The 14886-nt window shown below is 39.8% G+C and overlaps 1 protein-coding gene across 2 annotated transcripts in view; it reads right to left on the reverse strand.

Annotated features, from left to right (window-relative positions):
• Nucleotides 1-13083, reverse strand: part of mcama (melanoma cell adhesion molecule a) — a 40383-nt gene extending 27300 nt beyond the window's left edge. For both annotated transcript variants that reach the window (XM_058383809.1, XM_058383810.1), the window contains exon 1: nt 12903-13083. In XM_058383809.1, the coding sequence (XP_058239792.1) occupies nt 12903-12963 (61 nt within the window). In that variant the 5' untranslated portion in view covers nt 12964-13083. The remainder of the gene's footprint in view (nt 1-12902) is intronic.
• Nucleotides 13084-14886: the final 1803 nt, after the last annotated feature.

A 14886-nucleotide genomic window follows, 5' to 3' on the forward strand; every position in this document is an offset into this window, starting at 1 on the left:
AACCAGATCCAAAGCATAGAAGAACTATACATACTTCATGATGAATGGGAGTCCTTAAATACTGCTGGGTTTGATAGCGCGCAGGTCCTTGTGATTAGTAATCAGGTGCGTTGGAACATGAGTGATGGGATTAAGAGTCCTTGGTGGCCATGTTTGCAGGCCGTGTGGTGTTATGAGTAGCGTATTTGGACATGAAAATGGGGATTAGTCTCAGTTTTAAAGTGTGTATACTTTATATGAAGAAAAATATGGACTGTTTTGGATAAACGATGGATAAAAACAGTTCCTAGTAGCGAACTTTGACGTCTAAAAAAATTATCATTTGGGGTTTCCTCAAGGGCTCTTAATGATTCTTTCTGAATGGGTTCTTTACTTAAGAACTTAAGAAATGGACAAACCAAAGAACGCTGGTCTGCTAGATGGCCTGTTAAGGTAAACCCACGCTAAATGTGACAATGTAAGAGGAAAGAAAGACAAGCTAGCATGCTAGCACCCCGACCAAGTGAGGTGTATTCTTGCAGGTGACCCCCAAGAAAGAGGAATTAGTGGTATCTAACTGTGGAGCTTCTGGAAACATGTATAATTCACAGCTCATAATCTGGGCGGTCATGTGGAGTGATCAATAATGTCAATAATGTAGCATAATCCAATATTAGCTGGATTTTCACAGCTTGTTTCGATTTATTTATTCATAAAGGTTCTGAGTCACTTCATCTGCATTATGGGGTTAAACTTCCTTTTCAGAGAATGTCATAGCTTCCAGACAAGACTAAGATAAATAGCCTTATATCAGACTAATAGATTTACCTCACAGGTTTGGTGACTGCAGGTTAATCAGAGGGAATGAGGCAGCAAAGTTATTAAAAAGGTCATCCAAGACGGCATTTAATTCTTTGGGAAAATCCCTGGATGTAATCTGCGCCTTTTTAATAAAACAATGACTAGACAGGATGCGGTCTAGAAAAGATGAGTCGGACAACCTTCTTCCGTCTTCCGTCTTCAAACGAAGCTCTGACGAAAAAGCCTGAGCAGGACGTGCATGACTTAATGCTAAATCTTGAGAAACGCAGCTGGGAGGACTTAATCACAGTACGCTGTCTGTAAGTCCATGCCATCTGTGTTGACATTTTTATCATGAATGGTCGGTTTATGTGCTCTGTGGGACGCATAATATTGCTGTGTGAAACCATCAAACGAGCCGTGTCAGAAGAAATAGACACAGTAAGCTCCCATATCTGACTTAGAGGAAATTTTGAAGCCATATATATATATATATATATATATATATATATATATATATATATATATATATATATATATATATATATATATCTCCAGGGAACAAAAAATCGACAATGGCTCGATAAAAATGTTCTGTCCTGCATTGAGCTGTTCTTTCAAAATGACTGAAGATTTACATTTAAATATCTTAAGTTAATTCAAGCATGTTACATCTTGGAATGGCTATAAAAGTCAGACTTTCTGTCGCTCAAGTCTTTACTTTAATGAATATTTGCATATAAATGAAGTTTATGGCCAGGCTTAATGAGAAGATCCAGCCTGACCACAGAGGTTACGACCCTCTTATAGAGTTTGAAAAATGACGGGCCTTCATAGGCGGAGGAAGAAAGGGAGATGCAAATGTGCCGATTCAAAGTGAAATGACCGTGAGGCTGTAGCTGTGATCATAAAAAGAAAAAATGGACACCGGTGTCCAGACAGGTGCTAAAAAAGATTTGTGTATAGCGATGTTGATTGTAGTGGAATGCTAGGTGATTAAAGTCGAGTGCATGCTGCAGGACAGACTACACAATCGCTGCTGGACATTTACACAATCCCTATTCTTACACTCTGGCCTGGCTGTAGAAAAATCAGGTTGTATTATTATTATTATTATTATTATTATTATAATATTGTGCTTACAATTTTGCCTCACACACCCTTTCGTCTCACAACAATAACATTTGGAGAGTCTGATTCATCCCGGACCCAGACCTAACCCTGCTCCCATGTGTTTGAGTCAAGCAAAATTCCACTTTCTTATGGCAACTTTCAAGAACCGTGCTGTAAATTTCATCCGCCAGGGACAGCTGGCAGTCCTGTGAGAGTGTCTCGGTAAGTTAACACCTTCAGGGCAAGGGGTTAAACACTAAAGATAAAAGGCATAAATAAAACAACCACTAAGAAAGACTCAGTACCATAAAGAAAAAAAAAGAAGGCTTGGGTGTCTGTATAATTTGCGAGCCACAGGATACGCTAAAATGGTTCTTTTATTCACCCTAAAGCGAGATTTAGCTAACTTTCTGGTCCATTAAAACACTCTTCAGTCTAAAGCCTGGAATTTTCACACAGTGTGAGGAACATTTAACTTCCCAAGTAGATAGACTGCTCTCAGAAGTGCTGCTTTTCACTCGGCTTGTTTTTAAAAATATAAAAAACTAAGGTTAAAATGTTTCTTTCACCAAAGACATTTTCTTCACCAAAGATTGATTCCTAAAAACCAAACTAGATTTGACTAACAGATGTTTTCTGGAAAATATACCTGCACTCAGTGTATAATATAATTACAAATGTATAACCCCGCCCTCTTTCTGGTAGCCAATAACACCAGTAATCAATAATGTACCAAAAAAAAAAAAAACAACCTTCCTGGTATTTACAGTGCAGAAAATGAGCGGGTAAACAAAACACACAAAAATAAAAGAATAATTAAGTTTTTATGTGATTTTCAGACTCATTTAAAAGAGCACAACTGACTGTGAAATTGCAAAACAAAAACGTAATGGATGGGAGCACTTTTCATGGTGTCTGTAGACAGGGCTGTGCATAAATATTGACACCCCATCTATTTTTTCTACTCTGAATCATCACAAAAACAAAATGAAGCTTGTTGCAAAACAAACAAACAAACAAACAAATAAATAAATAAATAAATAAATAAATACTAATAATACTGTTTTGGCTTGTTAGATAAAAAAATAAAAATAAAAAATAAAAAAATATATATATATTAAACTTATTTAACTTTAAATTGTACTACATATATATATATATATATTTTATTATTTTTATAAACATTTAAAAACAGTTTTTATTTATAGCAAACAATTTCCTTCTATAAAAACTGCTGATCTAATTTCATTTCTTTTCCAGCCCTGGAGACAAAAACCCCACAAAGGTCTGCTTCACGGACAGGTGCGATATCTACTTGTCAGTCATTCCCTTTATTAAATCAAATAGAACTACATTATCACTCACTTCAACAGCCTTGTGATTCTTTTTTTTTCTTTTGCGATCAAGCTTTTGCAGAAGATTCATTTCAAACAATGCAGCTTTAGTAAGATGTCCCTAGAGGACTGGATCTCTCTGGTGGATTCCCGGCATCAGAAACAGCAACCTAAGGTTAAATATCATGCCTTCAGGCACTTTGCTACAGTGATACCGCATCATTATTCAAGACCAGCAACTCACATTAGTGTTTGTTTCGCTTCGATGCCCTGCAGACATACTGACCCGTCGAGATCCGAAAGCGTGGGTTAAACATCGCATGATATCACATATTAAATAAAACAGATCGATAAAAACGTCAAGAAAACACAATCAAGTTGTTTTTGGGGTAAAGGTCTGAAATTCGATACTGCTGTTTGTACATGATAGAAAACTCTTCCTCACATTTGAACACTTACCTTCGGCCATCTCTTTTTACAAATAATCACATCAACACACCGCTCTGAGTCATGCTTCCCAACAAATGTCTGTTTTAAAGGAATGCTCAGAAGTCATGGATGCAGTTTACCGTAAGTCTGCTACAGAACTGTGTATCTTCAACAGCAGTGGAAAATAACCTGATTATAAAGTAACAAGTTAATTGGTTTGAAAGGAAGTGATAGATGGATATTTTACAGTCCAAGTGGAAATATACAGAAGTGACCAATTTGCATCAATGGCGATGGTCTTGATGCTGGCATAGGTGTGAATAAATAATGCAATTTATTTGAAGTACTATTTGTTATCTAGGCTATCCAGATACACTACCTGGAGAACATCTGTAATATTTATGATATGATCTGATGTGAGAGTCTCTCCACAATGTACACAAAGTTCCATGTGAACATTACTCCATACTCCATTTACTATAACAGAAGGCATATCTGCTTTACTATAAGCCTTCGTAGGAGGACTTGTGGTTGTGCAGGATGGGCTCGATCAATAAAAGAGCACAATGACATAACATGTACGTAGGCTGTATGTAGGCTTACCTAAAACTAAAACCCCCATAATCTCTTTTCAACATGGCTGATATTTTATTGTCTTGAGTTTCTACATGATTTTGGTGGGAGGTGATAGAAAAGCTTCCTGTACTGTCGCCATACTTGGAAAAAAAATGTGTGACCGGATATTTATTACCAGGAGTAATGAAATATGAGTGCTGGGATTTTATATATATAATGGTTATATTGGGTTCTCCTCCTTCATCCAGTAACAGGGACCTGATGCTACCACAGGTATAACTAATAAATACTTTATAACAAAGAGCTCCCAAGCATTTGTACCATCTCACATGACTTTCACAGACTATATATTTATATATTCACCAGCTACAGTGCAGCATATGGGCTACTGATTAAACATAACACAAGTATAGAGTTTTTGTTGTTTGTTTGTCACTAAACAAAGATTTAGTTGTCCGTGTGACTCACTGATTATGTTTATTATCAAGTTTGGACTAATTCTATTACTAATTCGGACATCTCCTCTCTGAGACTATAGCAGAAAAAAACTTGTTTTTTTGTTCCGTGCGAAAGCTGTCCTAAACAAACCATCATGCCAGATGTAATTATTCAATTGTCAGTGGTTGAGGAGAAGAACAAAGGGAGTGAATTCCTTCTACAGCAGTCGGTGGTCTGTGTGGGGGGAAACACACATGAATATGCATGGGCATATGTAAGCTCATCTCTACGTAGTGGATGTGCCATTACAAACTCATTGTGCTTGATTATGAGATCTACAGGGAGCCTGTGAGGGAGCGGAGAGACGGATGGTGGTGGCAGGATGTTGGCACCGTGCCGGAGTGCCAGGGAGGGCTGCTCGAGGTTTGTCGAGGGTTCTCGTACAAGAAAGAGTAATACGCCCACCATGCCAGACTCCGAATGCTAATGTTGCTTACGAATGAATAAAATCTGCCACACTGGAGCCTGTCTTGGAAGAGGATTGAGTTGTGAATAACGAGGGGTTGTTTTAAATTTAAGTTACATTATTAGAAATAAAGGGTTCTTCAACGGTTTCCCTAACTTTCCCTGAAATGGCATTTTAGGCTTCTACAGAAAACCTTTCTTGCTAAAAATAAAGGTGTCAGGAAGAACCAAAGTAACGCCACAGACCTTTCGGTAAATGGTTCTTAAAGAAACCCCTTTTTTCTTAGTACCATGGAGTATACTCTAAAGAACCTGTTTTCACTACAAAGAGCCTTTCGTGCAATGGAAATATCCATGGATGAAGAAGAACCATACACTCGGACGAAGAAAATTTCAGGACCTTTATTTTTAAGTTTCTCAGTAGTAGCTTATTCATCAGATATACTACCAGGAAAAGATTAAATAAAGTCATGGGACATCCAAAGACTGCATATTGTCCATTACCTGGTGAACTAGCCAATGAATTTATGATTTGCCTACGCTTCTAAAAAACTTATCACTGTCTCTGGTCAATTTATCCCAGAAGACCAGCATGAGCAGTATATGACCAATGTTTGCAAATGTTTATACCTTGTATTCAATCTAATCGCGTTTAAATCTTTAGCCATGTCGGCAGTGGAATTTGGTCTAACGTCAGATTAGGACTTTTCCCGTGTATAGAAACAATGCACGTCTTTTTTATTTATTTATTTTTTTAAGGATGAGCACCAACATGCATAGTAAGTAGCCACACTCTTTGAACTTGTGAAGGCTTGCTCTAGCTTTCAGTCTGCTCTCTATTTAAAGGCCAACCTCAAACATGATAAGCTCCAAAGAGAGAAGGGCAGCCTGTTTATGTGGTTTGGGATGACATTTAGTAATTTGACATTTTAGAGAAAGCAAATTCTGTGTTTATTCGAGAGGCCGGCTCTGCCGAGTGGCTACAAGTGCTTGTCTAATATTTACTCAACTGTATAAACTCAATCTCAAGTCTCTGGAGTAAAAGAATCAAAGTGTTGGCGAAAATGGATGGTACATTTGTAAGGTTTAGAGAGAAACATTTTGAGACGAGGTGGACAAATCAGTAGACCGGGCATCCTTGGGAAGCAAATGTAGTGTCCAGACTACTTGTTTTTTATTATAGATGCCTTGAGGGTAAGCAGAATTGACGAGACAAAAATACCTTACTCCGTAGCGACGTCCTCAAAACCAATGTTTTCATTTGGTGTGTATGTTTAGACGTAACGCACTTCACCGGAGCTTTAACTTGCCAAGAAGAGCTAGCTAATGGATTTATGATTTGTCCAGCATTGAGAGAAATATTTATGTTTTTGGAACATGTCAACACAGGAGAAGAAAAACACAGCAGCAGTTAAAAGTAACCCGAGACAGAGTGAAATGGCTGTGACGGGTTAAAAGGTGCAGGTTCACAGGATTACACCATATTAAAGGACAAAAGGAAGTCGTGTCATGTTTGTGCCTAAGGTGACCGGAGAGGGATCTAAAAGTCACATGTTGACAGCTTTTTTGTTGCAAAAGGCCACTAAAAATGGAGTCAGGGTTCCTTGAGTATGCCATGCACTCTGCATTGAATTTCAAAAACCGCTGACATCCAACCCAAGGCATAATGAGACGTGTGCGCGGTCACATGTGCGCACATCTACACACTTCAGAGTGCTCTGTGGTTAGTAAAAGTGGAACAGTCTGCCTTTCATAGTCTGCATCGAATCTTAAGGATTAGCATAAAGGTTGTATGAAATACTGACATGCTTCGGATCCTCTGTTACGATAAAGCGAAGTGAAAATTTTATTTACACAAAGGGTTTAAAGCTTCGTGCCCCCTCGGAGTGGCAGGAGAAACTCCCTGCCAAGTGCTGAGTGGAAATCCGCGTGGTTGAGTTGGGGGGGGTGGTATCTGGGCACAAGACAAGCGAGAGCTGTAAAAGTGTGGAGGATGGGGGACTCGAGCGCTGAAAATGTAGGAGTGGATGATTTCTGTAACCTGAGGGATCTCTTCCTACACCCAAACACACTCGCACAGAATCAAAACCATCTCAGGGTACCAGGTGTGTGCAGCTGTTGAGAAGAAAAAGAAAGCATGGGCAAGATGTTAGAAGATTTATGAGGGGGGTGGGGGTTCTGGAGGAGACTACATTGGGGGTGTTTTAAAAAAAAAAATCCTCACACAACTCTGGGATTTCTTCCAGATCCCAGATCAACCTCCTGCCAGAGACAGACATGACAACATGGTCCAGATGGAGCCTTCAAAAAACTGATTGGCCATTTAATACTGCGTATTGAAAAAAAAAGGAGTTAAGCTGATTAGAACCGTGGCAAATAATAAGGAGATATAGCTAAAAGCATCACTAGGGACATAACCTGCTAATTAAAGCCTTTTATCTCTATGTTTGGCTTTTCTTTTTCATTCAAATGCACTGACAAACATCTTTGTACGAAGGAAATAAAGTCGTCCATCCTGCGCCTCGAATAGCAATATAACTACTCGACTATGAATTCTAATTTCCAGTATTGGATTAGTCAGAGGCGTCCAGCGAGGCAATAATAAACACAGGATGTTCCGGTGTTATAAATCCAATTTCATTTCCCTTTCACGGCTTTTAGAGGTTCAAAGTGGAGGCTCGGAGAGAATGTGGCTCATATTTTTTTTCTGTTCTGTTTCAATTATACAGTGAAAGAGAGAATTGGCGTGCGTCCACTGTAGATTCTTCACCCCCTCGTGCTCTAATGCCCAATTACCGCGGTTAGTCTCCACGACTGACTTTAATAAACAAGCGAGCGCTGAACCTGATCCAACGTTTGGCCGAAACCTCTCTGTAGTCCTCTTTGACCAAAATGAGCTGATTCCATTGACTGTTGTGGTCATTTTTTTGCTTAACAATGGTCATATCCAAAAACTTTTGGATAAAAGAGACAAAACCCACGCTGTATCCGTAGCCAATGCTAATTCCAACATGCAGCCGGGTCCATAATATGAATCATAAAAAGACCCAGTCTATCAAATCCACTGCCAAGTGAAACGTGTCCAAGCTTTTCCACTAAGCTACACTACATCCTGTCCCGACAAAAACTTTCTACTTCTTACTTTCTGCCTCTGGAATGATCTTGATAGTGAGGGAGAATTTTTTTCCCCTTTTTTTTAATTCAGCAGGCCTGATAAGACCGAGCTAGCACAGATAAAGATCTCAACCCTTTTCCAAACCTACCAGCTGTGTCTCAGACAGGAGCACCTAGTATCATCGTCTCTCCATTATGCTCTTTCAAAAGCGTCATGGTGGCACTCGGCTCAGGAATCCCGAGCCTTTTGTCTTGGCTGCGCTCTGAAGCGGTTGATTTGAAGGAACTGGAAGCATGGCTGCTGTCTAGTCGCTGTCTCGCCTCATCAAGGCTTAGAGGGCTGGGCACAGCAAGCCTCAGGCTCGGGACGTGATCAAACAGCCTGCTGAATGAGGGCTGGCATGGCTGACCGGGTCTGAGCAGAGCACATACTGTCTTCTGAACAGTGCTTATGATCAAAGGACACAATAATATATAATAATAATAACTATATTAATAATAACAATAATGTAAGTATAAGCGTAATATATTATTCAATAACTTTTGATTACACATACTTCACCTTTCACCAACCTGCCCGCACATTTTGTGCCAACGTTTTCTCTGTAGTCTGCACTCCACTAACTAGCAGCTAAAACAGTTCTGACAAAGAGCCAGTGGGAGTCAATTATCTTTGAAAACAAATCTACTGTCATGCGCAGCAGATCCCTGAATCCGGTCGATCATCCAATTTGTATGAGAGGGCTCGGACAAAATAGAAGCACAATGATATTACATCTATAATAAGTTATTTGGCTTATTCCAGTCCTCTTGGCAGAACAGCCAATCCTCCTAATCGAGCTTTCCACCACACTTTCTCTTTTTTCTTGTTTCCATACAAGTGCAGAAGCGAAAGACTGTATAGTTTGTCCTTTAGAAAAACAACAGATCACAGTTGTAGCCTAAACAGTACAATAATTCTACAGTAAAACGTATGAGTCAGGTAGTGTCCAGTTGGCACAAGCCAATTAGTCATACTATATAACAGAAAGTTACCCTTATGGATATGCTCATAACTCACATTCAAGTGAACAAAAGGTCTTGTGTATGGCAAACATGGCCTCCATCAGACCTGGATTTACTTAAATATGGCTGTCATTCAGTTTCATGCAGGAACACGATGTGGACAAAGCGACACAGCTGCACCGGCACGAGGAAAATCCCCCCCACACCGTCTGCACAACTGCCCGAGGAGGACCTGGAGCCAAGAACTGAAACTCAAGACTTCAACATCAATTTAAGGTCAAGGTTAAAATTTAAAGTAGTATAAACCAGTGTTGAATCCAATCAAGAAGCCACTCTTTACTATGTGACTAAACCTTTCATAATTATTACAGATTTGTTCATTACCTGATTTGAATATTTCCTGATCAAGATTTGAATCTTGTAGACTAAGACTATGAATAAGATTACTCATCCATGTCTGCTGCTGAGCAATGAGGCTGTAAATGGTCTATTTCCAAATACCACGTGGTAGAAAATCATCAACAAATCTTTGTGTCTTTACCCGCACCATTGTGACTCATGGAAACGTGACTGTAATCAGATGACATATGATATTTTGTTCTTGTAAATGTACGCTATGATCATCGCTGTAGATGAGTAGATGAGTCAACTGATCCTGATGTCACTCTCTGAATTCCAGTATTAAATTAAGCTCTCTAAACAAATATGCATATTGGATGCAAATGTAATTGGATTTTTTTTTAATGGACATAATGTGATTTCAAAGTTAAAAAAAAAAGTATAGAGAGTAAACAGAGTGAAGCAAATGGTACTCCTTCTGAAGAAGCCATGATCTGTTTGGGTAAAAATTGCTCCAAAAATAATACAAAAGATTACTAAACATTCCCAACACAGCAGGAGCAGATTGGGAACTGGACAGAAGGTTGTGGAACAGCCACACAGTTGGAAGACGGAAGCAGGAGGTCTGAATATGGAGCATCAACCCTGCCCAGAAAAACTGAAGAGTTTGAACTGATGTCCTTCCAACCAAATGTTTCACAACTTTTAAGCACATTTCCTAACTGTCAGAAGAAATAAAAGGTGTAAGGTATTTGAGTCTCCATCATCCTTTGGCAAAGCTCCTATTCAAGTCCATATCCATCGTATTGGTGTAATGAGCGCTCATGATCTAAAATTCACATCACACTCTTACGCTGCACAGCTGGCTCCCCTCCTGCACCCACATGTTTCTCAATCCCTGCCAGTAATAGCTGTGAAACCAGCAAAAGCTCTGTGTCTGGCAATTTTTCACCTATAAGAGACCGCCTGACAAATCTGACGTCTTTTGTTTCTAAAGATCATGTGTGGTTGACCACTTCATTCAACCGTTTGCAATATTTTTGTGTTTATATTATCATTTTTTAATTTATTTCTAAATTCAAATAAAAATTCCGCCATGTGTCAGAAACCAGGCCTAATAAAAAATGTCTTATGTTAGCTGAAAACTGTATTTTTTCCTCATTTGTTTTAACGTACACCTATTCATTGAGCAATTTCATCCTTGGCTGCTCAGATATGGACCGAGCGACACTCACTCTCTTCGGATAAGGTGGTCAGTATTTAACTTCATCCTGCTGCTTTCACTGCGAAACCTTGCAACAATTAAATGGAACTGAAGTCAGATAACCTTATATTGGACAAGTGTCAGATGTTGATAAAAAGACTATTAGGTTCTACACATTTTCCCCCTCATCCCTCATGAAACCATCACCATACAAACCCCTGACAAAGACATGAATCAATCTCCAGTCTCAGCCTAATTAAGAAACCCTGTTTTGATGCACTGCCCAATATCATTATCAAGGATGACAGTATCTGTGTCGACTTGTCAATGAAAAACAGCTCTCTCTGGCAAAGTGCGCAAGGTGACCCTCTTCGTCATAAGGGCCTCTATCAGGGGGGCTGGACGTCATGACAGTCCACTCAATAAACCCGAAACAGACGGCTGTCCTGTATATGGGCTATGGGGTTTGAGATTGACGGAGGTATAGCAGGGGGGCCTAATTAATCCAAGGTGACCAGAAGGGAAAAACAGGAACTTGTTAAATGCCTACGGAGAGATCAGTGTTCCCTGATCAGTGTACCGGGATGGAAGGGAGGGGTACAGAGGGGGAAGAGAGAGAGAGAGAGAGAGAGAGAGAGAGAGAGAGAGAAAGAAACGGGTAGAGCAAGACTCTGGGAGGGGTCTGTTGAGTAAAATGGATATAGAGAGGGTTAAGAGAAGTGGAACATGGATTAGGAGCCTTGTTTTGTCTAGTTGCTCTAATCTTGTGCCTTCAGGACATTCTTGGATGAGTAGCAACATTAACTGTAAATTAACCGAGAGTGAAAATAATTCATCTAAAATAAATTGCCCCAATCCACTGCCTAACTTTGATTATATTTTGCCTTAATTCTGAGTGGCTTTGGATTAAAACAACTGAATAAATAGATGACCATCATAAAGTGTAACATCCTCTTATCCTTCAGAATCACAAAAACAGTACCACGCTTCCATAACTTCAACGAAACCCTTGTGTAAGTCTGTTTGATTAAACGTCCACAATAAACATGCCATGCAAACTATATTCAATGGTATTCTTAAACAAAGACTTAATACTACTGATACCGTGATATCTGATATTGTATTTTCGTGAGATGATACAAACTTTCCAGTCATTGATCTGTCAAGTAGCGATGTCAGAAGTAATGGCGATCAGAGTAAGCGATGCCTCAACTTATCACGGAGACGGATGTGTTTACAAATCTGAAGCTCAAGCTTTTGAATGTCCTTTTTAAAGAGGATTGTTCTACGCATACAATCCTTGGGTCTGGGTTCGACGAGAGAACTTCCTGGAGTTTCTTTATACTGTAGAGGTCTAGAACCTTTTCCCGTAATCCACACATGATAAAAACATTCATATGAGCATCTATTAAGATTCAGACAGGATTAAAACCCCGGAGACACTAGAAAAGTGATGGCTGCTTTACTAATCCCACCTGAAAAGGGCTGTAATACCAGAGGAAAAAGCTTTGCCATGGGTTACAGAATCTTACAACTACACTAAAAAAAATTGATATAGCACTAAAATGTCCAGTGTTGATAAAAATCTTCCAGGACTGAGCCATGTGGGGGATCAGATACCACAAAACTGCAATGTAAATGCAGCCTAGCTCATAAAACAATAAACCCCGTGCCAACACATTGCCACATCAATGCACTGAATAACAGACTGGACTTATAAAAGCAAGGTTTTTCTATAATCCTTGTCAAAATCCATCTTTGATGCTGAGTTATTTTTGTTTTTTACTTTTTTAAAAAAAAAATGAACCTGAACAGTCAAAAGCGAGAAAGACACACACCGCTTAACAGAGTAAGCCCAGGTCAACTTAATAAGCGTTTTAAAAAAAAAAAAACGAGAGTCATATTTATTTTCTTAATATTTTGTGTATTTTACATCAGGTTCAAAATGAAAACAAAACAAAACACGAAGTGTCTCTCTCCCTCAGGAGGCTCTCGCGCATCCCTGTCGAAACGCGCGCGCGCTCTGCTCTGACAAAGTTTTGCCTCACAATAAACAAACATGCTTTGTGAAAGAATAACAACAGCACAAAAATATCTAGACTTACCTTCCTGAGTGAAGCAACAGATAAACAGTGTGAGGAATAAAGCCGAGCTCTTTGGCACCATTTTCTCCCTTCAGTTATCCCGCACTTTGGAGAGAAAGAGGGGGGAAAAAACACAATGTGCACCCTTTCCAATCTGAGCACGCGACTGTGCAGCACAGAGTGTGTGAGGGTGTGTGTGTGTGTGTGTGTGTGAGGGAGTGTGTGTAATGATAGAGAGAGAGAGAGAGAGAGAGAGAGAATAGAACAGACGAGGGAATGAGGGAGGGAGGAAGGAGAGCGGGCTCGAGTTGCACAAAAATGCTCTCTTGGCTATAATATTGTGCTTATTATACACCGCTTGTGTGAAAAGAGAGAAGGAAAATGAGTATTTTTGTTTTGTTTTGTTTTTCCAGCTTAAACTATTTCCAGAAAAAAACGTGGGCGGGGTTTGAAAGGTTCTACAGTCTAAGCTAAACCTTGCCACCCCGATTGCCACCCTGATTTCTACCCCAGAATCAGATAATCCCTCCAGATAAACTGGCTAAGGTCACAGTAAGGCCTGACCCTTTCCTTCTCTTGTCAAACAGTGCAGTGTCATTTTTTCAACCTAACTGTTGAGAGAAACCTTACACTGTCATCCAACAATATGACTACAAAATAATCTACAAAATAATATCCATTCATCTAAAGTAAGTGCTTTATTCGAGTCAGGGTTCGATGCTGGATCGGAACTCGGAATGGAAGGCACGAACACACCCTGGACGGTGTATCAGTCCTGGCTAAATCTCTTGAGTATAAGAAAGTGTAAACAAATCAGATATACTGCAAGCACAATCCATCTTCTACATAATTTGGCATCTCATCTAAGTCTGTTGCCCCCTTTTGCCACCGTCAAAGATCTGTGAATTAGCTAATGGCGTTATTTATGTTTAGAAAGGAACATTAACATTCTAAAGTATGTAATATATAACTCCATTACACATGACACTAAGGGGAAGTCAGTTAGCAAACATTTAGCCTTTCCACAGCTCAAGCCATGTAGACGTGTGTAAGAAAGGGCCTAAGAAAGCCTTTATTATTTTCTCGCAGCTGACAGGACATTAGTGAGAATGCAGACGCTGAGAAGTTGTGTGTTTTCATAGAACGTGTTGTTCCTGAGGGTGAACTGGAGATTCTCCAAACAAACGACTCAGCTCACAGGTTTTTTGAAACCCCTGCTGTTTTTACCCACTCCACTGTCACCTTTCTGAACAGCTGCAGGACTCTGTGTGTGTGTGTATGTGTGTGAGTGTGTGTGTGGTTTGATGGGGGTCACTCCAGCTGTCCGGCCAGCCCTCACACCATACATCACTCCTTGTTCCTAAACCAACACTGAGACACATTGTACTTGAGCCAAAAAGGAGGGAATCTTGGCTTGGTTTCTCTTGTTATTTATTTATCTATTTATTTTCATTTACAACTTGTGCTTCGATACATTTTACAGCTTTCCTCAGAGTACGACTAACCACTTTTTTTATTGGTAGTAAAGTGCAGCATTCAACTTCGCCTCAGTCTCGCTACTATACACTTGCAATGTGTTTTTAATAAATTTGACTCTGAAGCATATTTTAAGCCTTTGAGTCGCTTTGCCAACCATAAAATTCACCAGATGAACGCAGTGCATTAGGCACCCAAGATGTTCCCTCCATCTGTCAGCACTTCCGCTGCGTTTGTCCACCTGCAGTTTAACGCAGCCCCTTAACTAACACACCACTGAGGAAATTAGAGCAAAGACCTGACAGCGCTTCTGAATTCAGGTCAGAATGTGAGAGGCTCCTCTTGTAAACCCTGAAGGCTGCTAAGCACTGAGAGGCAGATGAGGGAAAACTGTATCTCTCCAGACAGAATATAAAAGAAGCCAGGCTTTGAAGTTGACTTCAGACCCCTGTGTCCCTCCTCTCTGATGAAAAGAGAAGCGAAACCTTCTGAAGTAACCTGTTTGTTTCCAACCATTTTCCCCCCCCTT

This window comes from Hemibagrus wyckioides, linkage group LG28, assembly GCF_019097595.1.
Source record: "Hemibagrus wyckioides isolate EC202008001 linkage group LG28, SWU_Hwy_1.0, whole genome shotgun sequence".
NCBI classification, from domain to species: Eukaryota; Metazoa; Chordata; class Actinopteri; order Siluriformes; family Bagridae; genus Hemibagrus; species Hemibagrus wyckioides.